At 33.2% G+C, this 24,928-nt stretch overlaps 1 protein-coding gene across 25 annotated transcripts in view; it reads left to right on the top strand.

Moving 5' to 3' along the window:
- Positions 1 to 24,928, top strand: part of slc4a4a (solute carrier family 4 member 4a) — a 129,541-nt gene that overhangs the window by 47,483 nt on the left and 57,130 nt on the right. For 8 of the 25 annotated variants that reach the window (XM_073950846.1, XM_073950851.1, XM_073950850.1 and 5 more), the window contains 4 exon segments: positions 10,668 to 10,803; positions 14,560 to 14,720; positions 18,190 to 18,369; positions 23,563 to 23,639. In XM_073950846.1, coding sequence (XP_073806947.1) covers positions 10,668 to 10,803; positions 14,560 to 14,720; positions 18,190 to 18,369; positions 23,563 to 23,639 — 554 coding nt within the window. 25 annotated transcript variants of the gene reach the window in all.

The raw sequence follows: 24,928 nt of genomic DNA, 5'->3' as shown, positions 1-24,928 counted from the left end.
ACATACGTTGTGCCCTAACAACACGTGTTGTAACAAGGTTCCAGTGACAAGCTAGTTGGCTGTCTTTACCAGACACGACAAGACAGAAACATTTAGATACCGTGGTCATTAAACCTCATTAAGTACATGGTCAATGACTAATGTTGTTGGTTTCCACTGAGCTACAGTAAGGTTCATGCTCAAACTGTATGTTTGCTAGTTATTTTATTTTCAATATCCAAGTTAATATATCTGCTGATGCTTTCAGTATGGCAATAAATGTCATGTAAAATGGTTTTCAAACTCACAACATTTAACACTGACTAAAGCACATCATCAACACCTGAGGTGAATCAACATTACAGTAGATTATGCTGTTGTGCCACCATTGTTGCAGAAATAGAAACCTCTTCTAAATAAGAAACATTGCACGTCACCGTCATGGATGCTTAGGTTAAAAAGTAATTTTAACATGGAAAAGATTACTATTGCTGCATGCCATAGTGCTGAATTGCATGTAGTAAATTGGTTGTGAATGCCATAAAGGTGTGGTTAATGGGACGGCAGTATGTCGAAAAAACAAGTGGGTCAGACCACTTTTACAGGGTCAGATCATAGACTGTAAAAGATATGGTAGTATCTGAGATGTCACCCATAGATTTATAAAGAACCCAAAAAAAGGTACCAGTAGGCGTGGCCTACCATTGCCATTTTGTTCGCGCGTCATCCACCAACCGGGGGAGACCAAATAAGGGCAAAGAGGCAGAGAATGAGTGGAGCTACAGATGCAAGCTGGCATTCTGCTTAGACAGGCTTTCCTATGGGAGAAACGCTCAATACTTCATTACTTGTCACTCGTTTGTGTTCTGACTAAGTTTGCTTGGTTGTTCACTATATCAATAAAATGTTTAGACTTTTAAAAACACTATTGTAATACATTGAGCCACTAAGCATTGTACTTAGGATGTTTTTCAACAGGAGGAAAATGCTAATTACTTCCAAATACTTCAGATAAAGTCTGTGCTAGTAAATGCAAGGCTAATTATGAAATCCAGCAGCACACTTTGATTACAAAGTTTCATATGACTGTTCTAGAGCCTACAGCTAATCAATCTGTCAGATTCTGGAGTGGATTACAGGTCTAAAGAAAAATATAAGTGGTAAATTATCTTAAATAAAACAAACACATTTATAGAGATGGCATAAAAGTATATAATTTTACTCACCTGGGAAATGGAGGCCATGTGAATGGTTGGTGAGCACAATTAAGTGCACACAGCATGCCATATCATCTGATTATTGTAAGAAATAAGTGCAAAAGGCAATTGACTGTGTAAAGCCACATAAAACAAAAAACACAAAAATACGATGTATATGCTGAGTTCAGCAGCTAATCAGCCGGAGTCAGCTGAGGTGAAGTGACGGTGACCAGCGAGACCTAGCTGTCACTCAAGTGGCCACACCCTTAATTATGCAAACTTCTAACCTAATATAAAGAAAACTAATGAGTTATAAAAAACAAAAAAAGTCACCCCCCTCATAGTTGTCATGAAGGGTAATATTAGCTATATGAACCAAAATCGTTCTTTATACCAGGCTGTAAACAACTTTTTTTATGCTGTAAAGTTGGCCTTTCCAACAGTGGGCTCAATAGAAATCTCAATAGAGCCAGGACTAGCAGAATTTCGATGAGTTGCAGTTTTAGTTACTTCTGTATTGGCTTCTCGAGGGAGAGCGGGAAGTTGCCTCTTGGGTCAGATACATCTTTTGTTGGAAGATTATTATTTAAAATTGTTTGACAGAGAGTCTGTTTAGTCTGCATATCATTGAAAATAAGATGAAGGATGGCAATACTGAGTGATGAATTAAATTGTATCATGGCCTTTAACAACTAAACGCACTACAGAAAGTTACATTTTGAAATGCATTCTCAAATTGCATGTATTTTCTCAGTGCTGTACAAGCTTGGTTTGTGGCATGAACTGCTTGACACTTAAAGCTTGTTAGTCAGGGATCAAAGTGCATAACTTGAGGGTTAACAAATCATCACAGCTAGATTTTTGACCCTTAGGTTACACAGATTTTTCTCCATGTGTAAATGCATCAACCTATGTGTTTTTGCATTATATTAATAAAATGAAGAGTACACAGCTGAACCTCATGCCTGCTCTCTAAAATAAAATCTGACAAGTGTATTTCACATATATTCGGGTTATAAGCATGTTTAAGTAATATGAAATGTTCACATATCTTTTGCGAGTTCATTATTTGAGATGTAGAACGCATGGAAAGCGACTGCATAGAGAGACACTGCAGCGCTGCTGAAGATTGTGGGTGTTTACAGGGGTGTGACAGATAAATATGAATGTGTAGCTAAATTGTTGTTGTTTACATCCTTGTTTATGTCCTCGCTACATCAAATTGTTAACGCTAGACATTGTCCATGTCATATATCAATTTAAACAAATTAAATTACTCACAGGTTGCGGCTCACAATCCACAGCTTGTCTTTTTTGGTTGGAGCTGCTCCTTTCTGAAGGAGTTTTTAGCCAAATCCAGCATAGACCTGGGAGAGATTTTGGAAGCTGTCCTTTGTCAAATGCTAGAGTTAAATATTTTTTATAATTTTCAGGGTCATAGTTAAAATTTGATTGATCTCTTCTCCCTTTGTGTCGTATCCTTTAGAAGTCCTAATACAGAAACAGAAGCTCTGTAGAAATAGCAGCATTTAGGCGGCATTTTAGCTTTCTGTGTTATAACATTACAGTGCCTCTGGCCATGCCTTTTAGCTGTGCGGGGTGTATGTGAGTGGTGAATGCATGTAACCTGAAGTGTTTGTGATCTCACTAACTCGGATGTATTTTTTGTAGTCCCCAAACTTTGCTCACTGCAGGCTTTGCTAAGCTAACTCTGCATTTTCTCCCTTTGCATTGAACTTTGAGCATACATTTAAAAATGTTGTTTATATTCACACATCCACATTACACATCAACTACAGTTAAAAAAATAATATCGCAGTGGACCACCCTTTTAAAATGATTTAATTTACATTTAATTTACATTTAGTATTAAAACCCACTCCCCGCTCTCCCTCTAAACACTGTAGCGAAATGTGGGGGACGGGAATGCATCATGACGGGATGATAAGTGATTACTGATAACTGTAAGATGCTAGACATAAAGCTTTGAGGAGTAAATAAAGTTCATTATCACAACAATAGCACGTTATGTGTTCTTATCATTTTACTGATGATTGCTCAAGTAATCTACCCTTCAACACAGGATTCAATGGCCATTTGGCATTAAAGGAAGGATCAACACCAAAGACTAGTGTAGTAGACCTTAATATGGACTTTAGTTGGACCACCTATTTCTTTGGATCACAACCTGTGATAAAGTGCGATAAAAATGTTGCCACCTTATTCTCTGTAGCTTACATAATATGTGTTTAGTTGTGTGTTGTGTTCTCTTGTTCACTGGTTAACTGGTCATAGGGCCGTTCACGTATCTCATCTAAAACTACATACAAATGAATAACCGTGACTACACTTCTTTTACCAATTTAAACATGCTTCTGAGCTTGTGATCCTGTGGCGACTACCTTTGCTAAGCCACCATTAGCTGTTCTTACACACCAGACACAAAGCACTGCAATGAACCTATTCATTTTCATTGCTATTTCAATGGTTGGGGCTGTGCAGTCCAGAATGCTACTCTAACAGTCTTGCACACATGGTGTTTTGGTCAGAGATGGCAAAAGTACACACATCCTTTACTTAAGCAGAAGTACAGATACTCATGTTTAAAAAAACTCTGGTAAAAGTAAAAGTACTGACTACACATTTGTACTTAAGTAAAAATAAAGAAGTATGGCCTTGAAAAATGTATATAAGTAAAAAAGTAAAAAGTACTTGTTTCAACCACAGTCCAAAGACTTGCGGTATAGGTGAATAATAATTCAACTAAACTGGCAGTGTAAAAGTGTTTGTGTGAATGTGAGTGTGTTTTGGTGTTTCCTAGTACTGGGTTGCAGATGAAAGGGTATCCGTTGTGTAAAACATATGCTGGAAGAATTATATTTTTATTCAAAAACTGTCCAGTATACTTACATTTGTTGTTGAAAAATATTTGTTAAAAAAATGAATTGAGGACAACAGTATAGACCTGTGTAGAATCAATAGGCAAATAAAAAAAAAATCAACAAACACTTAAAACAGCATAAATTATGTATTAGGAAATATGAACTTATTAGAAATAAACCGCAATGCATAATTTTTTTATAAAGTATTTGATTTTTTTAGTACTAAATGTACAAATCTTTACAAAAAAGCACTATTTTTTCGTGGTATCAGATTGAAAGATACCTGTGATCCGAACAAGCAAAAGGTGTCATATTATTATTGTGTAAACAGGGCAGGATCAGTCATGTTAGATTCGCCATCTTACTCTGTCACATCTGCGTAGTCATCCTTGCCTTTCTCATAGTAATCTTCATAAACTAGCCCATGTACTGTGTGCAATAGCCTTGAAAAGGCAGTGCAGTGCAGCACGCATGCACGCAAAGAGGAAAAATAGACTGACTGCATCAAAAATGTGTTCATATCATGTTGCGCACAATGCCAAGAAATAATAATATAGATTGCACCACCAAACACATGAAACCGAAAGTAACAGCCGTGGTTTAAAAAAATGTAAGGAGTAGCAAGTACAGATATTTGTGTAAAATTGTAAGGAGCAAAAGTAAAAAGTTGTGGAGTAAAGTACTGATACCAGAAAAATCGTCTAAATTACAGTAATGGAGTATTTGTACTTCGTTACATCCCATCTCTGGTCGTGGTCAATGTTCAAAATTGTTCAACTTTTGCCTTTCTAACTTTAAATACTTAATGTGTTGTTGTTATTATTTGGGAGTTATGGTTAAGAATAGAGCAGTATGTTGGTGTTTAAATAAGTTCCAGCTTTGGGTAAACTGTGGGTAAAAGCTGTGATGAGAGTTTAGTTTCCAACACACACTGCACACAGTCGACCAATCACAACAGGCTGGGATATCAGACCAGTCACCATGGATTATCATGACAGAAAGGAGGGGATTGGAAAAATAAATCAACAAACAAATCATATGGAAGTTGTTGGGATAATTAGGTAAAAATAAATGCATATTATAAGAAAATGAAAGAGTTTTTTCTTGCATGCATATCAGCCAGTTGTTGGAGACCACCAAAACCCAAATATGACCTTTTATTATGCTCTTTAAAAGGACAATTTAGCAATCTAAAAACATTTTCCAACATATACTGGATATAAAAATGTGTGCAATGCAAAGGTTCTAAAGACTGCTGCCGTAAAGAACCTTTATTTCTTCGAGTGAAACCTGCTATCTAATTTACGTCTGCAAGTATACTCCGAAAGCCATTAATTCTACTACAGACAGACGTGGGAAGCCTGTAACTGCCCGACCACCACAATTCACAAACTTGTGAGCGTAGAGAATGATTGTTTTTTCTGGTCAGTGCATGACTGAAGAATGCCATTGAGTGCGTGCTGTGAGTTGCAGTGAGAGGAGTGTGGTTTGCTCAATTACTGTTTGCATGTGGGCTGGTGCACATAGAGAGTTGATAGTGAGACTGGGACTCTCCAACATGAAGTGGCAACTCGGCTCAGTCCATTTTATTTTATTTTTTGGGGCTCTGGGAATACATTCCCCTCCTCTTGCTTTTCCCATAAGCCTCTAGTGCATGGACAAAGTCCCCTTTGTGTGGGTTGTAGCTCTTGGCGAGAGGGCCCACAGCTTTGAAACTTGTTTGAACGATGCGATTTTCATTTCTATCTGTCCTTTGCGTTCTCTCTCCCATTTTGAATCAGCCATCTCTCACTCTCTCTCTTTCTATCTCTCTCTCTCTCTCTCTCTCCACTTGTTCCTTGTGTCGCAGCTCTGCTTAGCAACAGCATGAAGCGAGTGCCCACTGAGGCTTTAGTGCTTGGTATCCCAGTTTTCTGTATGCATCGCAGGGTCACTTTGTGTGTGTGTGGACTTTGTAGAACAAAGTTTGGACATCACACTGGCTCAGATGAGTTAAACAGTACAGCTTAGTCACTTCCTGTAAAAAGAACATTTCTAAAAAATTTGCAAATATTGCAACTCGAAATTGTTTGACTTAATCAATGGACAGCAAGTATTTTAATAATGTGTCTCTGTATATAGTTAATACAACATAATAATATAAAATAAATTTTTAAATAAAGATTTTTGGCAATATTTTTTTTTTGGGGGGGGGTGATAAATAGAGTAACAATAGTATAATGAAAATCTTTAATATATATATATATATATATATATATATATATATATATATATATATATATATATATATATATATATATATATATATATATATATATATTATTAAAATGACTTTATGAAATTATGATTTGACAAATTTGTGCTCAATAATGGTAATTATTATTAGAAAAATTTTACTGCAATTTTATTTGTCAAAATCAAACATTTTTAGGGGATTTCACTTCGAAAGAACAGCTTTTTTTCTTAAATTCAACTATTATATGATTTATTTCAATAACAAATGTATTTATTCAATAATAAATGTGGCTGCACAATGTCGGAAAAATCTAACGTTGCGATATTTTGTTATTCTGTGATATATATTGTGATATAATTGATACAATTGATGGCTTGAATATCTCTATTTGGAAAGAATGTATAATTTCAGATTGCATAAATTATAATAAACAATCTACAAGCATGGACAAACACAATTAAGAAAAAGATTTTAAAAATCTAAATACAATTTATTAAACACAAATTAAATACATGTTTTATTGTTTCATGAGCAATTTAATAGTATTCGATTACACAGAATTTGAATAATCAAATGCAAAATACTACTGCGTAATCTTTATTGTAAATAATTCAATAAAATGAATCATTATTAAACTTAAAAACGGTACAATTTTACATAATTAAATTTTATATAATATATATATATTAATAAGTACACTACTAACAAATCTATCTTTTACATTTCTATTTTTAAAAGGAGGCTATACAATTAGATTAATCAGTACTGAAACCAAATTCGGAGCATGTCTAACAGAATAACCTATGATAACGGTCCAAAACTAGTATGCCCAAATGTAAATGTTACAGAAAAAAAAGAAAATACAAATGCAAAAAAGAGGAAAAATCAGGAGACCTGTGAGAAAAAAAAAGTACAAATTGTTTTGAAATTTTGTAGGTTGTAATTTTTTTTTGCAATATTTAGCTTAAACGTAATTGTATTATCTTTTAATTTCTAAATATGATTGGGGACCAAAATATTATTTTATCCAATATATCTGCTTAATTAATCTGTTTTGTATAAATGCATTAAAGTACATTGCCTATTTTCACAGAGAAATTGATAATTTTTTTAAAAAATGGGGTGTACTCAATTATGCTAAACATATTTATTTATTTAATTATATAAAATTTTTTAAATATTCATTTATTTTTAAAATTGTAGTAATTACAGACTATGATGTATTTATGCATTTATTTCTATTATTATTATATTTAAATTGTAAAAAACATTTTCTTTATATTACTGTACTGATTTTTATAGTCTGTTACAGTGTTTTGAATTGTAAACATTTAATGGTGTACTGTATGAACAAAGGTGTTTTAGATAATTGCATTACGTAAACGTTTAAATGAGTTACTGATATTTTACAGCTAGTATAGTTTTAAAGTTTCTTCTAATTCTGTTATCACTGCTGATAACATCTCCGACTTGTCTTCTAACATATCAGCAGCAGTAAAATTTGTGGAAATCACTAGCTGTGAAAAACTATTGTGAACGCATGTCCGCCGCTTCCGTCCCCAGCAGATACTGCATTTTAATGATCTTTTCAAAGAAACTGGAGCGCTTTATAGATAGTCATTCAGTCTGGAGCTTTGTCAGAAATCAGACTGTTTGAATGCAAAGATTTACAACCAGATTATTCATTTACTCAAATTATGTGGTATCCATGTTGTTAATGTTGATGTTATCAACATTAGAAGGTGTCAACTCAAGCTAGTGACATCAGCAGTGGAGGTTATAACACTGTATGAAATGCCTATGCAAGAGGCATGTACGTCACAGTATTCATGTCTTGTAATTATCGATTGATTGAGTTTTGTTTATACTTTCCTTAATTTTTAAAGTTTTTAATATTATTACTATTATTATTGTTATTTATTGTTATTAGTTTTATGTATATTAAATGTCTATACAATTGTTTTAAAATTAATGTAATTTTTTTTACAGAATTTATTGGTAGTTAGTACTTGTATTTAACAAATTACTAAACAAAGTGCTTTACATATTATGTAACAAAAATAATTTGTTTTATTTGGGTAAGGTTTTAATTAACTGTATAATTATAAATTACATTTAACTGTTCCTAGAGTATTTACAGAGTTTGGTTAAACAGCGCTTTCCTCCTTTGGCCCTCAAATGGAATGAAGTGCATAGTGTTATCATGTTGGAAATAATTCCATCTCTACATATTTTTAAAAATCTTTTGAAGTCTTATCTGGAAGAATCATGTGAATGTTTTGAGTAAATTTTAATACGTGCTATTTTATGTGTGTCTAATTTTTATCTGAAACTTTTTGTGCTGTATCTCAATAGGAAATTTTGGGGAAAATAAAGGATAAATAATAGACAAAATAAAAAATAATAATAATTAAACTGGAATAGCAACAATAGTTTTATGCCAAAGACAACCTTTTGTTAAATAATGTGAATGTTGCAGTTTACTTTTGTTCATCCATAGTGTTAATTTGTTAGCTTGTAAAAGCTTTCTTAATTTGTGAGAAATTTTCTTCTTAAATGAGAATTTTTATCAGGCCCTTTGTGTAGGTTCAGTAATTGAATTATTTTTTTTTTAACGACAAAAAGGTTATTTTCAAGTAAAATAACTCAACATAAACAAATTGTCCTTATCGATTGAAATTTCAGACGACACTTAGAGATTTTTGCATCTGAACTCTTCATCTGTAACTGTAAATTCATATTCAAATATGATAAATAAATAAGTTAAATAAATGACTGAATCAACTTGCATTCCATCCGGTTACCTGTAAGTGTCTAGAAACCTAATACATAATGTTTATTTCCATTTTAATATTTTTCTGTATTTTTAACTAAGTGAAAATCAGTTTGAACTGCTCTCCATGTGGTAACATCTGTCAATTATATCCCATTAAATATCAACAAATAAAAGTTTTAAGTGTTTTTTTTTTATTATTAACTATACAGAATCAGCTTGAATTACTCAATAACATGCAACAACATTTAAAAAGTTCAGATGCAAAAACCTCTGAAATTTTCTTCTAAAATAAGAATTTAAAAAAGCTCTTTTCATGGCCTTTAAAGTGAAATAACTCAACATAAACTATAATCAAAGGAGGCTGAGGAAAAAGTTTATTTTCGACTAAAAATTCTGACGACACTTAGAGGTTTTTGAATCTGAACTTTTCTTCTGTAACAGTAAATTCTTATACATCTAAAATCTTTAAATGAAATATTTAAAAATTAAATTAATCAAATTCAATTGAAGTAATCAACTTGAACTCCACTTAATGTGTTGACATCTAGTGTACATTTGTGTCTAATCTAGTTAACAGTAAATTAGTTAACAGTCAGTAAATGCTTCTTTTCCCCCAGATATTTTTTATGTAACTATGAATGAATCAACTTGAACACTGCCCTATGCTGGTAAAATGACATTTTAAAGTTTAGGTCACAAATAACTTATTTAAACATCAACTCATATTTTCATTTTACACTAATTTTCACTGCCAGATTTTGGATGATGTACCTTTAATAATAATAATAATAATAATAATAATAATAATAATAATACATTTTATCTGTAATGCACTTTTCTTTGACTCAAATCGCTACAACGCAAAATAACAATAGCGGAAACAGAAATAAATACAACAAAACAATAACAATGAACAATAAGATAGAATAATATTGATGAGCTTAAGTCGATAAGCTGAGAGAGATTTAAATCAAACATTACTGTTTACTTTCTCTGTCCTACAAGAACTGATAAATATTCAAATTAGAAAACAAGGGAGAAGGAAAACGAGGCCCTCTTGTGAAGAAAGAACAGTTTGTGAAACATTTCCTAATTGTTAATGAGGGGCTCGGGGCAGCGTGCCAGAGCCGCAGGGCCAATGGAGATGGGGTACAGCCGTTGGATGGGCGGGCTGTTGCTCTGGGGTGACAAGTGGGACCCCCTTTTTAACTACCTAGGTGTCACTGTGTTGGAGTGGGGTGCACAGGACAGCAGGGCTCTAATGAGTGTCTAAGGGACTGCTTGGCTGTGTGAGGTCTCCTGTTTTTTGACCTCCCTCCCTCTTTCGTCCAGCTTTTATCTTGTTCCGGGGAACAAAAGTCCTTTATTTGAAGATAGGATGGATGCTTCAGATAACACGTTTGAGAACAATAATGTGGAGAAGATGGAGAGCAGTGAGGATGTGGATGCGGATTCAGAGCCGTCTGTGGTTAAGATTCCTCCACCTCCGTCTGAAAAGCTGGAGATCAGGCCTAATGGCATAAGTGAAGACGGCAAGCCGGAAATATGCAGCACTGTGCCTCCGCCACTGACGCGCAGTATTTTTCCTGTTACAGTTTCACCTGCTGCCGAGCGCATACGATTCATCCTGGGTGAGGACGATGACAGTCCTGCGCCTCCTCAACTTTTCACGGAGCTGGACGAGCTGCTGTCGGTGGACGGACAGGAGATGGAATGGAAGGAAACCGCCAGGTAAGAAGAGTGCTGGAGTTTGACTGGGGATCTGAGTGAGGCTATTAAAGGGAGCAGAGCTGTTCCAGTCACTGTTAAGAGCAGGATTTTAATGATGTTGAAAAACAGCTTGAAAGCTTCCCTGATAATTTTTGTTTATGCCTAGTAGCTTAATTTTTATCTTATGTTTTGCACAGAATTTCTTAGATTTTTTTTTTTTTTTTTAGATTTTATTTATGTAAAAAAGTCACATTTTAAATTTGCAGATAGTACTCCATATTAAACCCCTGTAAACTAATTATTATATTTTATTATTTGAGTTTTTACATATCCATGCATATACAGTTGACGTCAGAATTTTAAGCCCTCCTTTGAATAAATTTTTTTTCTTTCTTAAATATTTCCCAAATGATGTTTAACAGAGCAAGGAAATTTTTACAGTATGTCTGATTATGTCTGAATATTTTTTTCCTCTAGAGAAAGGCTTGGTTGTTTTATTTCGGCTAGAATAAAAGCAGTTTTTAAATTTAATACACATATTAAGGTCAAAATGATTAGCCCCTTTAAGCTATTTTTGTTTTCGATAGTTTACAGAACAAACCATTGTAATACAATAACTTGCCTAATTACCCTAATCTGCCTAGTTAACTTAGTTAACCTAGTTAAGCCTTTAAATGTCACTTTAAGCTGTATGGAAGTGTCTTGAAAAATATCTAGTCAAATATTATTTAATGTCATCATGGCAAAGATAAATAAATAAACATTTTTAAAACTATTATGCTTATAAATGTGCTGAAAAAATCTTTTCTTTGTTAAATAGTTATTGAGGAAAAAAATTAACTGTGGTGGTGGCGGGTACATATGTCAACTGTACAGTTTATCTCATGGTGCATAGTTTTACATAATTCAATTATGTTGTCCTGACACAACTCGATTAAGTTAACTTAACACTTTTAAAAAATGCATGTGGATTAAACATAAAAATTAAAGTTTTCCCAATGAAATATCAAGAATTGTGTTGTTTCAGCTCATTTTAATTAGGTAGCTCAAACAAGAAAAAAAAGTATATTTTTTGTGTTTTTTGTATAATAATTTGTTTTTTGTGTAAACAAAAATAATGTGTCTGATTTGCATTACTGTTCAGAAGTTTGATGTTAGTAAAAACCTTTTATTTTAGAAGAAGAGAAAGGGGTATAATTTTACAATAACATTGTATCAGTTGATGTTAGTTATTGCCTTTACTAACATTTGTCACAGTATTTGTTTATGTTAGTTAATGAAAATAAAGTTATTCAAAGTTAGTTTGTGTTAACTAATGGTGCATTACTAATGTGAACAATCATGAAAGTTAAAATGCATTAATAAATGCTGAACTATGATAATTAAATGATGTTCAAGCATAATTAGATCATATTAGTAATTACATTAACTAACATGAACTAATGAAATCTTCATTAGTTCATGTTAGTCATGAAAAAGAAAACTACATTATTTGGCAAAAATCTTTCAACCCTTTAGGGTGCCCTCATGTTGTATTAAATAATATGCTGACACAACTCTGATAAATAGTAATAAGCATTTAAAATAATAATGATAACCTGTGGATATTATTTTGTGAGTATCATAACTAAAACTTTAATACGTGAAATAAAAAATTCAATTCTGCTTTATTTGTATAGTGCTTTTACAATGTAGATTGTGTCAAAGCAGCTTCACATAAATGGTCATAGTAATTGAAACAGAGCAGTTTTTAGTGTTTAAGTTTAGTTCAGTTTAGCTCAGTTCAGTGTGCTTTAAAATCATTACTGAGAGTCCAAACACTGAGCAAAAAAAATAAAAAATCTTTTAACTATCTTATATTATCAAAATAATATATTTTAACTTTTATTTAATGTTTAAAATGCAAATCCAGTTAGATCAACTTTATTTGGTAAACAAAGCAAGTCTCTTATATAATATACAGTATCTGTCGCACTTTACAATAAGGTTCATTAGTTAATGTTAATTAATGCATTTACTAACATGAACAAACAATAAACAATACATCTACTACTGTATTTGTTCATTTTAGTTAACGTTAGTTCATGAAAATACAGTTGTTCATTGTTAGTTCGTTAACTCAGTGCATTAACTAATGTTAACAAGCACGGACTTGGATGTTAATAATGCATTAGTAAATGTTCAATTATGATTAATAAATGCTGTACATGTGTTGTTCACGATTAGTTCATGTTAGTAAATGCATTAACTAATGAACCTTATTGTAAAGTGTTAGCAATATATTTACTAAAAGACAGAAAATATTACTGTACAAACTGAATTGTACATAAATCAGATAAACATGTTTATATTAGTCAATACTATTACTGAAATTAATTGAAAAATTATTGATGGGCTATAAATTTGTGGAAATCTGCGGAAAATCTGCCCGCACAGATTCCATGTGGGCCTACCTATGGATAGAAGGTCAACCAGGTGATTATGATGCCTGTTAAAGGGTTAAAGTAGAAATATGTATAATGTAAAAAATAAAATAAAATTCTCAAAATGGCTCAAATTAATGCTGATCTTTTCAATTTTCAAGCTTTTTAGAATAAGTTTGAAGGATTACATTACTTTGAATCAATTTAAAATATTATGCCTCACAACATAAAAATGAAATGAAAATCACAGTTTGTACTGTATTTTTCAACAAACAAATCTTACCCACCCCAAATATTTAAAGGGTGCTGCATTTTCAGGAAGAAGGGAAAACAGAACACTTGTGTGGTTTTCTATGCAGGCTGTTTTAATTACTCTTGCTGGCTTGTTATACAGGCACTATACAATTCATCAAAAGAAGATTGAAGTGTGCTGGCTCATTGCCAGTGGGTGTTTGGTGCCAGTAAGCCAAGACATTTTAAACACTTGACAGTGTCCAGAGGGAAGTTTCTGAGCTGATAATTCTTTAATGAATGGTTTGAAGCTTAAAATAAAATAAAAATTATGTGTACTTTTAGTTGAGGCCTGATCATTTAACAGACACTGTTTCTTTAGCTCGCTGCGATTGTGAGTTCATTTGAGTCAACAACTCGGCCTCTGATGAAAGACGAGTCTCACATCAATTACAGAGCTTTGCCAGTTCTCAGTGGGTTTGATCATTGAGTTTCAGGTTTCAGTTGAGTGGCTCCCAATCAAGCAGCCATTATCACATGCAATGGTGGCCATTTAACAGATTACTAAAGATGAGTACAAGATTGATTTCTGCTGTCTTTTCTTTTCAATCATGAGTTTATTCCAGAGATTGATTTGGAGATGAGATTGCAGCCCATTTGTGTGTTTTCAGATTAAGGATTTCATATTAATCCCTTCAATTGTAATGAACAATTGCTGTACTGAGGGGAAGATTAGAGTTGTTTTAGACTCTAGTCTGTTGTCTGGAACTGGCATTTGTCTCTGATATGGCATGTTTTGATAATAGAATGACTTTATTAAAAAAAAAATTCTGGGTCAGTATGGTTTTTATATGGTTTTTAAAGTTAAGTGCATTAAATTGACCTGAAGTGACACTATAGAGTTATTCATTATTATAGAAAATGTACATTTAAATACATGCTGTGCTTTATATTTCATCATAAACTCTTAAAAAAAAACATCAGTCTTTGTTTTCATAAAAAAACACAAAAAAACAATCAGGTTTTAGCTGTGCGGACAAAAACTGTCTTGAGAGTCAAATCAATGCTCAAAGAGGTTTCAAAATGCGTCAGTACTTTCAGCTCTCTGTTGTATTTCTTCAAGGTGGATCAAGTTCGAAGAGAAGGTGGAAAAAGGTGGAGAAAGATGGAGTAAACCACACGTGGCCACTCTGTCTTTGCACAGTCTCTTTGAGCTTAGGACGTGTATAGAGAAGGGCACCATCATGCTGGATCTAGAAGCCTCCACTCTGCCAGGGGTCGTTGGTGAGTTTTTCTTATGCAGCCTTTTTCAGCTTAAACAGGGGCCTAGTCAGTAAAACAGATGCTCTTCAACTAAACTCAACTGCTTTGGATGCTCTAATTTAGGACTGTAGGGTATTGTTAAAATTTAATATTGCGATATTTTGTTATTCTGCGATATATATATATATATATATATATATATATATATATATATATATATATATATATATATATATATATATATATATATATATATATATATATATACAACAGTTCTGTCTGGTTCTTGAATCTGATTGGCTGATAGCCGTGATATATTTAAGTAATATCAGCACCTGTAAAGTCTCTTTACCCTTTGTGTTACTCCGCCCACGTACAGCCAGCAAAAAGTAGACACTACAGATCTAAAGTTTAAAAGATGCTTGCTCAGCTGTTTAACAATCAGCTTATGATTTGAATTCAAGGCAGAAGAAAGTAGTTCCTCATACAAAAGGGTTTTTGAGACTCTCCATGTTTGATTTTGTTTTTGTATACACAATTATGCCGTCAAACTGTTGTATAAACGCAATATCACACTCGTAGCAGTGTCATATGGCTGTATAACGGCATTGGTGGGGGCACTAAGGCACTCGGCCTGTGGCCTCGTGCCAATGCACGCCTCCCACCAGTGTCGATATACAGCCATATCGCACTGCTACGAGTGTGATATTGCTCATATATATTGCGATATGAATACAATTTTACCAGATGACTTAAATATCTCTATTTAGAAAAAGAATGAATCATTTTAGGTTGATTATGATGATTTTGTTTGGGGAGTATAATTAATACACAATAAATAAATAAACACAATAAAAAAACATATATACAGTTGAAATAAAGTGAGTGTTTCATAAGTGAATAAATACAGTGTTTTATAATTTTTCTCACAGTACAGAGCCTATTAAAAATTAAAATAATTTAATAAAATTAATCATTATTGTAGTTGCAAATGGTACAATTTCTCAAGCCTGAATGATTCAAATCATAATACAGTGACAGGCCTCAAAAACACTTCCAAATTATACAGACTCAGCATTGCATATCCTGCGATGTGACTATTCTAAATGATCACATTGAGATATTGATGCTGGAACGATATATTGTGCAGCCCTATGCTAATTACACATTTAAAATCTCCTGAGACTCTGATACTCTGATCTGTTTTTGAGCAGAGGTATCTGATTTAAAAACTAAACAACTAGCTAAATAATAATAATAGTAATAATAAACTATTTAAAATAAAAAGCACATCGTGGTCTTAATAGTCTTAAATAAATATTTTTTTTCTTTAACACATAATGCTTTAATGCAACAATGAAGTATCATGTATAGCAGTCTGTGTGCACACATGACAGTTTTAAACAAGCCTATTATTTTACATTAGATTATTATAGATTATTATATTATATCAATATTATATCTTTATATTACTAAACCATTTCTTAATTAAAATAAATTAAACAAAACATCAAATTCAAATGATTAAAATAATTTTAGTTCTGCTTGTTACTATGGAAATAGTAATATAAACTGAAATAAAAATATGATAAAATATATTAAATCTATGTAGACTAAAAGCAATTAGTAAACTAATAAAAATGACCAAAACAAGAAAATGTCAGAAGCTTTAATTGTTCAGATCAATTACTATTGGATCAGATTAGTGTCCTGCCCAAAGTATTGTGGTTGCAGATCAAAAAATAATGTGTGTAAATCAAAAAAATTAACATTGTGTGCAAAATTATGCGAAAACTAAACGATAACAATGAGGTCGCATGCTGCAAGACAAAAATAAAAATGCATTTAGACGTCAACGTCAAAAACATCTTTTGAAGTACTGCTGGGCCAGAATAAAAACGTTGTGTTATTATTGGTAACAACCAAAATGAGCTTGTATTTTTTGTTTTTGTAATTGTAATTGTTTTTTTGTTTCTTTTAAACACACTTTACAAAAAGGTTTTAATATTTAATGTTAGTGAATGTATATGGTAACATGAACTAAGAATGGTCAATACTTGTACAGCATTTATGAATCATAGTTCAGCATTTACTAATGCCTTATTTAAATCCAAATTCAAGCTTATTAGCATTAGTTAACACACTATGAGGTAATATAACAATAAACAACTTTATTTACATGAGCAAATACTTTAATAAATGTTTTGTTCATAATTTGTTAATTAACATTAACTAATTCAATCTATTGTGTTACTGCTTTTTGTTGCAGAAAATAAAGCATTGCTCTTCAGTGTAACGATTGACGTCAGCATATTTGTCAAATATATAATGCTTTTTGCATTGGATTTATTTTTGTGCATTCTGAGAATCAGTCATCATTTTAGGAGCCAATTGTTCTGTCATGGAAGCGTTCAGATAAGATTCATGTAGGGCATCAGCTCTGCCACCCTATATTTGTGGACAAAGGGCAGAAGAAAGATCATAAAGATAACATTTATAATCAGATCAGAATCGGAGAGAGAAACAAAATCCAAATGTACCGTAGGAGCTGAGAGCTAGCACGTGTGATAGCCATGCAGCGTCCCAGCTAGCACAACCCATCTATTTTCTTAGTTTCCAAATACTCACATGTCAGGATGTATTCATAGCTCTGTTTAATACAGTCCTCTCTCAGCCGCTGCTGTAACTCTGGGCTCAGATGCATGGGTGGATGCATCCATTCAGGATGGCCATTCCTTTTATACTGAAATCAGGCGTAGCGTGAGGAAACTGAGGTTGAACGTTGTGTCTGTTAAAAGGCTCCAGTGCACTACAGCAAAATATGTGATTGTGCTGATTATTTCATAAGCCTTTCCATAGAGGAATGATTGAGAATAGAGTTCGGCTGTGTGAATTAAAGATAGCTGGTCAGAGATCATAACCACTGGCAGCCAATCAAGTGAGAGTTATTAATTCAGATACTTGAGTCTCATATCCGTATCTCTTACTCAGAGCATGATGTGTCAAGTCCTATAATCAATTTGCAGTAAATCTTAAGTTAAGCTCAGTCAACCTCATAGAGCGCCTTTTGAGCTAAAAATGAATTGAAGGACCGGCCATTAAGGGCCAAACCATTCATGAAAAGGGCCCGAGGGCATAGGCCTCATCTCTTTGACCCTCTTTTATAAAAATAGATGCTTACAGGAACCACCAGACAATCTTATGCCCAAGCCACTGCCTCATTAGACGTCCACTTCTAAAGACTAAGAATAGACCGCAATGTGTCGCTTCACTGACACCGACTTCAAGATCCTTTAGAGAGCTCATTGCCAAGTTGTTGTTAAAGTTTGAAGACCAGCATTGTTATATAAAGTTGATATTTGAATAAAAAAGCTTGCTCCCTTGGCTGTAATGAGATCCGTAGTAGTGAAACAAGCATGAGGCAGGTGTTTTTTTTCTTTCCTGCTGTCTGCTTATCCCGCCTGCTTGTCGTTTTCTCTCTCTCTTTCAGAAATGATCACTGACAGTCAGATTGAGAGCGGCCTCTTGAAAGCTGACCTGAAAGAAAAGGTCATGTACACCTTGCTGAGGAAGCATCGGCACCAGACCAAGAAGTCCAATCTTCGCTCCTTAGCTGACATTGGCAAAACGGTCTCCAGTGCAAGTAGGCTGTTTTCCACCCCGGATAATGGTAATACAGGTGCCAGTTTGGTGCAGTTTTTATTTTGATTTTTTAGGCTTTTTTTGTTTCTTTTTCCTTCATCTTTTATGTGAAATCTGGAAATGTGGAGTGAAATTCTCCAAACTTTTTAAAATACGATTATTAATTTGGTTAAAAATGCTTTTGCTCTTTTGATTCTTGTATTTTGATTTTTTCAAAGATAACTGAGGTAAAATAAAACCAAATATTTGTATATTTGTATTTTATTAATCAAATTTTATTTGGGAAGAATTACATCACCTTTCAATAGATTTAATTCAGTTGGTAGTTTGCAAACTTGTTTCTAATAAATGTTACTAATTTACTGATTTATTAATGACTAAGAATTTAGACTGTATGTTATTCCTTTTTTAATAAATAGTTGTGTCCACATGTTAAAGACTCCATGAAATCACTTTTTTCCCAAAACTTTTTACTTATTTTAACTAAAGTGAATACTTATATTCAGCAAGGCTTCGTTTAATTGGTGACCAGTGACAGTAATGAAGTATATTGTTGCATGAATTTGATTTCAAATAGATACTACTCTCTTGAACTTTCTGTTCATCAGATGTCCAGGATACATTTATGGACAGCTGTTTTTATAATAGTAGAAAATGTTTCTTAAGCAGCAAATTAGAATAATTTCTGAAGGATCATGTCACACTGCAGGCTGGAATATTGGCTGCTGAATATTCTGCTTTCCCAATTAAAGAAAGACCATTTTCAAAATAAGTTAAAATGCAAAGCAATTGTTTTCACACTAGCATTTTACAAATTATAAGACTAAATAATTATAAATGATTAGGTGAAGCTATGTGCTTGAATTTGTCATCACATCATAGGCTACATCATATGCAAAATGGTAAATTATTATTGTTCATTATTGTCAGTAGGCTATTTTAGTCATTTAAATCACAACCTGCCATCTGATTGACAACATTGCATTATAATGTTACATCTCCCAAATATGTATTTACTTACTTGTCAGTACAAACTTGTTTAGCTTATCTTGTCCTAAGTGTAGCCTGCATCTGGTCTTGAACTAAAACAGCAGTACAAAAATATAGATGATGACTAGACATAATCATTTCACAACTGTGACACTTCTTTGTTAACACAGTGGCAAAATTCAGTGAAATGTTTATTCTTCAAAGACGTTTCCTACCAGAATTTGTGCATGGGTAAGATTGATGTTATACTGGTATATATTACTGTTTTTTAACAGTTTGATCAAATAAATGCAGCTTTGCTGAGCATTAAAGAAATTCTTGCCAAAAATATCTCACAGACTTCAAACTCTGTTACCACTTACTAGTTTGCTACACTGTAAAACCCAACAGTCAACTTTATTAAATGAAATGAGTGTCGTTAATTCAAAATTGATTGAAGTTAATTCTACTCATTTCAAAAGTGTTTTCAACTCCTCATTACTTCAACTTAAATGGGGTAAGTTCACAGTACTCATATAAATTAGTTTGTTAACTCAAATGGTTTGTAGCAATCGATTTCCTCAAACTGTTTGAGTTGGCTTCATTTATCTGGATTTATTGTGCTCAAATTGCTTTGTTTACTCAAATGGATTCAGTTCACAGTACTCATTAGAATAAGTTTTGAAAAATAAATGGTTTGTTGCAATTGGTTTCCTCAAATGGTTTGAATTAACTTAACTTTTTAGGTTTTACAGTGTACAGTCTTTATTGAATGTGTGAAATTCTCAATGTAGAGAGCATTTGATTGGTCAAACATTTTTAGGAGAATACAAGCAAAGCAGTAGACATAGAGTGAACTCATGGAGTCTTTAAATAGTAACTTACTTACCAGTCTTTAATTTTTGTTTGGTCCGTTGTGTTTCTGTGTTCATTTTCAGTGATGCACATACACTATGCTGTTGCATTACATTGTTGAGAATGTGACCTTTTATGAACTGATCAGAGAACAGTGTTTTGATGCATACAAGACAAGGTTGTTGTCAAGAGGATCAATTGATTTTATGGCAGATATTCATTCATGCCTTCAGTTAAAGGGATAGTTCATCTCATAATGAAAATTTACTGACTTTACTCACCCTCAAATAAAGGTTGAACACACACAAAAAAGATATTTTGAAAGAGGTTTGAAACCATTAACTATGAATATCTATAGTAAGAAAGCAAATGCTATGGAAGTCAGTGGCTAAAGGTTTCCAAAATTCTTCAAAATATCTTCTTGTGTGCTTGTGGAAATTGAATTGTGAGTAAATGATGGCAGAATTTTCTGTCTTTGGGTGAACTATTCCTTTAAGAAGCTTAATAATTCACATAAACAGTCCCTTTTCACTTGTAAAATGTGTAATATTTAATCAATACTCTAGTTTGATAAACAATGAACTACTTAAATAATCCATAATTATTATTCAATTGAACTTCTTACAGTATATTTAGTATACAAACCAGTTTTTATCAGTGTGTGAGATTTTACTCGTGTCACATATTCGAATACAAAGCTTGCTAAAAGCACTGATATGACCTCTTGTCACCTTAACAGTCTTTCTCTTCACCCTTCTTACCTTCTTTTACCCTTTCTGCTGCACTCGTCACTAAAAGCACGTAATCCACTTGAGAGTTCAGTGCCTTGTCTAACGACTCGCACCTCAGAGGAGGTTTTGCGAGCCCCTGGAAGTCCAAGCATGGGATGGCCTAGTAAGTCCAACTTACCAGTTGCCAATGCATGTGTTGTGGCCTGCTGAGAAATCCAACATGAAGTCATGTTAGTTGTGTTAGTTATAATTAGGTATGGGCCGGTATAAGATTCTGACGATATGATAACCTTGGATAAAGATATCACAGTTCGGCGGTATTGTGATTACTGCTCTAAAATGTATTATTTTTAAATGTCTGAGTAAAAAACAAGAACTTTTTTCCCCCTTTGAACACAATTTATGTGTTTTGAGACATTTAAAATATTTGGGAGCAGTAAACATGTCAGGCTGAATATTGAAAATGAATCCTTGACTTCCGCTGTCTTCAATTGTTTCAAAAACACAGATTTCTTTACAAATTAAAAAGGCATCTTTGGATATCTTTTCTGCTGGAGATACTGTTGTCCTAAAAACTAAAAAACGTAAATAAAAAATCTTACGCATACCTTAAAAATGGTATAGCTGAACGTTTTAAAACTTTGACTTCTCCAAACTGCGGTAAACCTTGAAAACAGTTATCAGCCCATGCCTAGTTGTAATTCCATGTTAGCACATTCATATAAAAACTGAGCTGATATTCTCAGCACTCTCACTTCCTATTGTAAAGACCTGCAAACCAGCAGCCACCATCTCTTTAGGCTTCATGTATTCAAAACATTAGCTCATGTTGGTGAGCAGCAATCCTGGATCTTTCAGCAGGGTCGATTCTCATTCCATGCTGTGTGTAATGTAGTGACGATAACATGGTCATTTAAAAGGATAGTTCACCCAAAAAATGTGTTCACTCAAATGTTTACAAACTTCTATAAGTTTCTTGTTTTCTGATGAACAGCAGATATTTTGAAGTATGTTGGAAACTGGTAGCCTTTAACTGTGTTTCCTTCTAAAAATGCTAATTAACTGGAGCAAAACTGGATTGATGCATAAAAAGACGTGCAAAAAAAGCATCGTTTGATTAACTGGCACCAAATATCAACAGTAAAAATTGATTTTTTTGTGGTAGGAGAAGCTGCTTGAATCTTTTCTTTATTTAATAAATGACTTGCACCTCAGAAGACGATACAGACACGCAATGAATGCATCATGGGGTTTAAAGGCATGAGACATGGAGCACAGATGCTCTTGACAGTTCTGGAGGTCATTATAACACTAATACTGAAATGGTCAAGGCATTTTAGAATGACCAAAACATAATTTCAGATGTTTTATAGTGTGCTCAGCCTGCTGGTTTGTCCATTCACTCACATTTTTATCATCACATGATCCCTTATAACAAAATCACATGACTATGTTTTTTCACAGAAAAAAAAAGGTGGGTGGAAACATAGCTATTGACATACATAGTAGTAAAAAACATGTACATATATGATAGTCAATGGCTATCAGTTTTTAACATACCTTAAAATATCTGCTTTTGTGTTCAACAGAAAAAAGAAACTTTAATATATGTGTAAAGGCTGAGTAAATTATGACAGAATTGTCTTTTTTTGGGTGAATTCTCTTAAAAAAAAAAAAAGAGTCATATCAGGATGAATATTTTAAGGTTTATGGATTCTTGAATAATCAAAACCTTGGTGAAAAATAAGAACAATTTGAATGTATGATATGACTCTTGACAGTTTAACCATGTTACTAAAGCTTTTGTTGTTGTTGTGACCATGTATGTGTAGAAATCCCCATAGTGAGTGTTGTGTAACAAATAGTCATATCTAGATTTTCCCATTATGTTGATCTTCAGCCCTAATAGATTTCAGTTCCAAAGTCTTCTAATAATCACACTGGACAGTTCCTGTAAAACTTTCCACTGGAGATCATCATATCATCATAACCATAACGTTTAATAATAAGCAGCCCTGATCAGATAATGTAGGATTTATGAAGGTGGATGTAAGATATATATTTTTGTATATACACACACAGGCTAGTTTACTTTAGTTATAACTTTTAAGCCTCTTTTTTTAAACTTTTTTGACAGCTTTTTTTTTTCTTTTAGCTGCGATTATTATTATTATTTTTTTTTGGCTGCATCAAACTGACATCTTTGTAACAAAACAATCCTTGTCAGTAATAGCCCTGATGGATTTTCTGTGTCATTGGGAACACTTTGCTTCGCTGTCCTGATCCTGTTCTCCTGCAAATGCTTTTTACAGCATGATGCCAATGATTTGGGTTCTGGAAGTAGGTTCCTTTCTTGCTTGACACATCGCTTTTTTCTAATTTGAATCATTTTAGTATATGCATGGACTTTAGGAAATTAAGAGTTTTATAAAAAGTACTCATATTCTGTACAGTGTTGTCAGTCTCATTGGTTTCCAATTGGTTCTACTGTATCTATCATCTATCATGTTGGTTTTATCTATCATCTATCATGTGAGATGTTCTGGTTTTTCTGCATTTGGGTTATTTCTGTAAATGTGTATTTTCTTTTTTTTAAATTTAGTAACCGGTGTTTATTTAATTTGTGGCTGTATCACTCAACCAATGTTTTCACAAATTTTGCTCAGGCAGCCCAACCACTGCACATCGCAACCTGACATCAAGCAGCCTGAACGATATCTCTGACAAGCCAGAGAAAGACCAGGTTAGTGTGTTTTCAAAATGTACTGTATACACATGCACCAAATGTGAAAAAAAAAAATTAGATTTATGTTTCAATTTTTAATGCTTTTACTTAGAAAAGATGTTTACCAAAAGGGCCAGTTAAGACATTTATAATGTTACAAAATAGTTAATTTTCAGATAAATGCTGTAAAGCTTGTTTAGTTAATCTGGTACTTTTCATAAAATATATATTTTTTTGTAAATTATAAAATATTGCACTAGCTTTCATAGTAATCAGAGTGTTCACAGGGTCCTAAGTATTAAAAGTTGTTAATTCAAGTCTTAACTTTTGTTCAAGCGTTGTCCAAAGTGTTTGGCTCCAAAAAAATAAATATATTTATTTTTCTACGAATATTAACAATTGCGTGCTCTATCCACATGATTGGTTCTGGCTGGGGCATGTCCGGCCAACCTCCTCCGTCCGGGTGATGTCACATAATTTGCGACAAATGCGGAAAAGCTGTTGTGACGCTCTCCACAAGTAGCGAAACCATAGAGAAATTAGATGACAAAATGGGAAAATGTAAGTTAAAGGTTTGATACTGATTTAGAACTTGAAGTGGCAATGAGGTCTTAAAATATTCTGAAAAGGTCTTTAATAAGTCCTAAAACGTATTGAATTTACATTTGGGATTCCTGCATTTACCCTGGTAATAGATTAAAATATAAAAAAAGCCAATACCAAATCACAGACCCTCCCTATACCTCAAAAATAGTTAAAATTGGTAGCGCAATAGGCTAGTGGTTATTGCTCCGACATATGGTGCAGTAGCACATCAGGGCGTCCCGAGTTTGAATGCCGGCTCAAGGACATTTACCAACCCTAACTCTCTCTCTCTCTCTCTCTCTCCAACTTCGTTTTCCTATCTCAGTACTGTTCTATCTAGATGTAGCTACACACATAAATCTTTAAAAAGTATCTTGTGCTCACTCTCTGTCCGACTGCCTGCATTCCTGATTCAATGCGTAGACTAGGAGAATTAACATATCATAAATGACGAAAAACTGATCTCAAAGATCAAAACTAGTTTTAACCTGTCTATAACTTTGCAAATGACCATAGAATAAGCTCCAGTCCACTGTTTGTCAGGCAGTTCTCCACATTTGAAATCCTTTTGCCCATGACAATATGTTGATTATCCCTTACCTAATTCAGGGGCCAGTCGTTAAGATATTCTTTACATAATTTGTCAAAATATTAGTAATTAGAATTTAAAAACAAATAATTGCAGCCTAGGCGACACAGTGACTCAGTGGTTGCCTCACAGC

This window comes from Danio rerio, chromosome 5 (genome assembly GCF_049306965.1).
Source record: "Danio rerio strain Tuebingen ecotype United States chromosome 5, GRCz12tu, whole genome shotgun sequence".
NCBI classification, from domain to species: Eukaryota; Metazoa; Chordata; class Actinopteri; order Cypriniformes; family Danionidae; genus Danio; species Danio rerio.
Note: the sequence above shows the minus strand (reverse complement) of the source record. Positions and strands in the feature narration are given on the sequence as shown.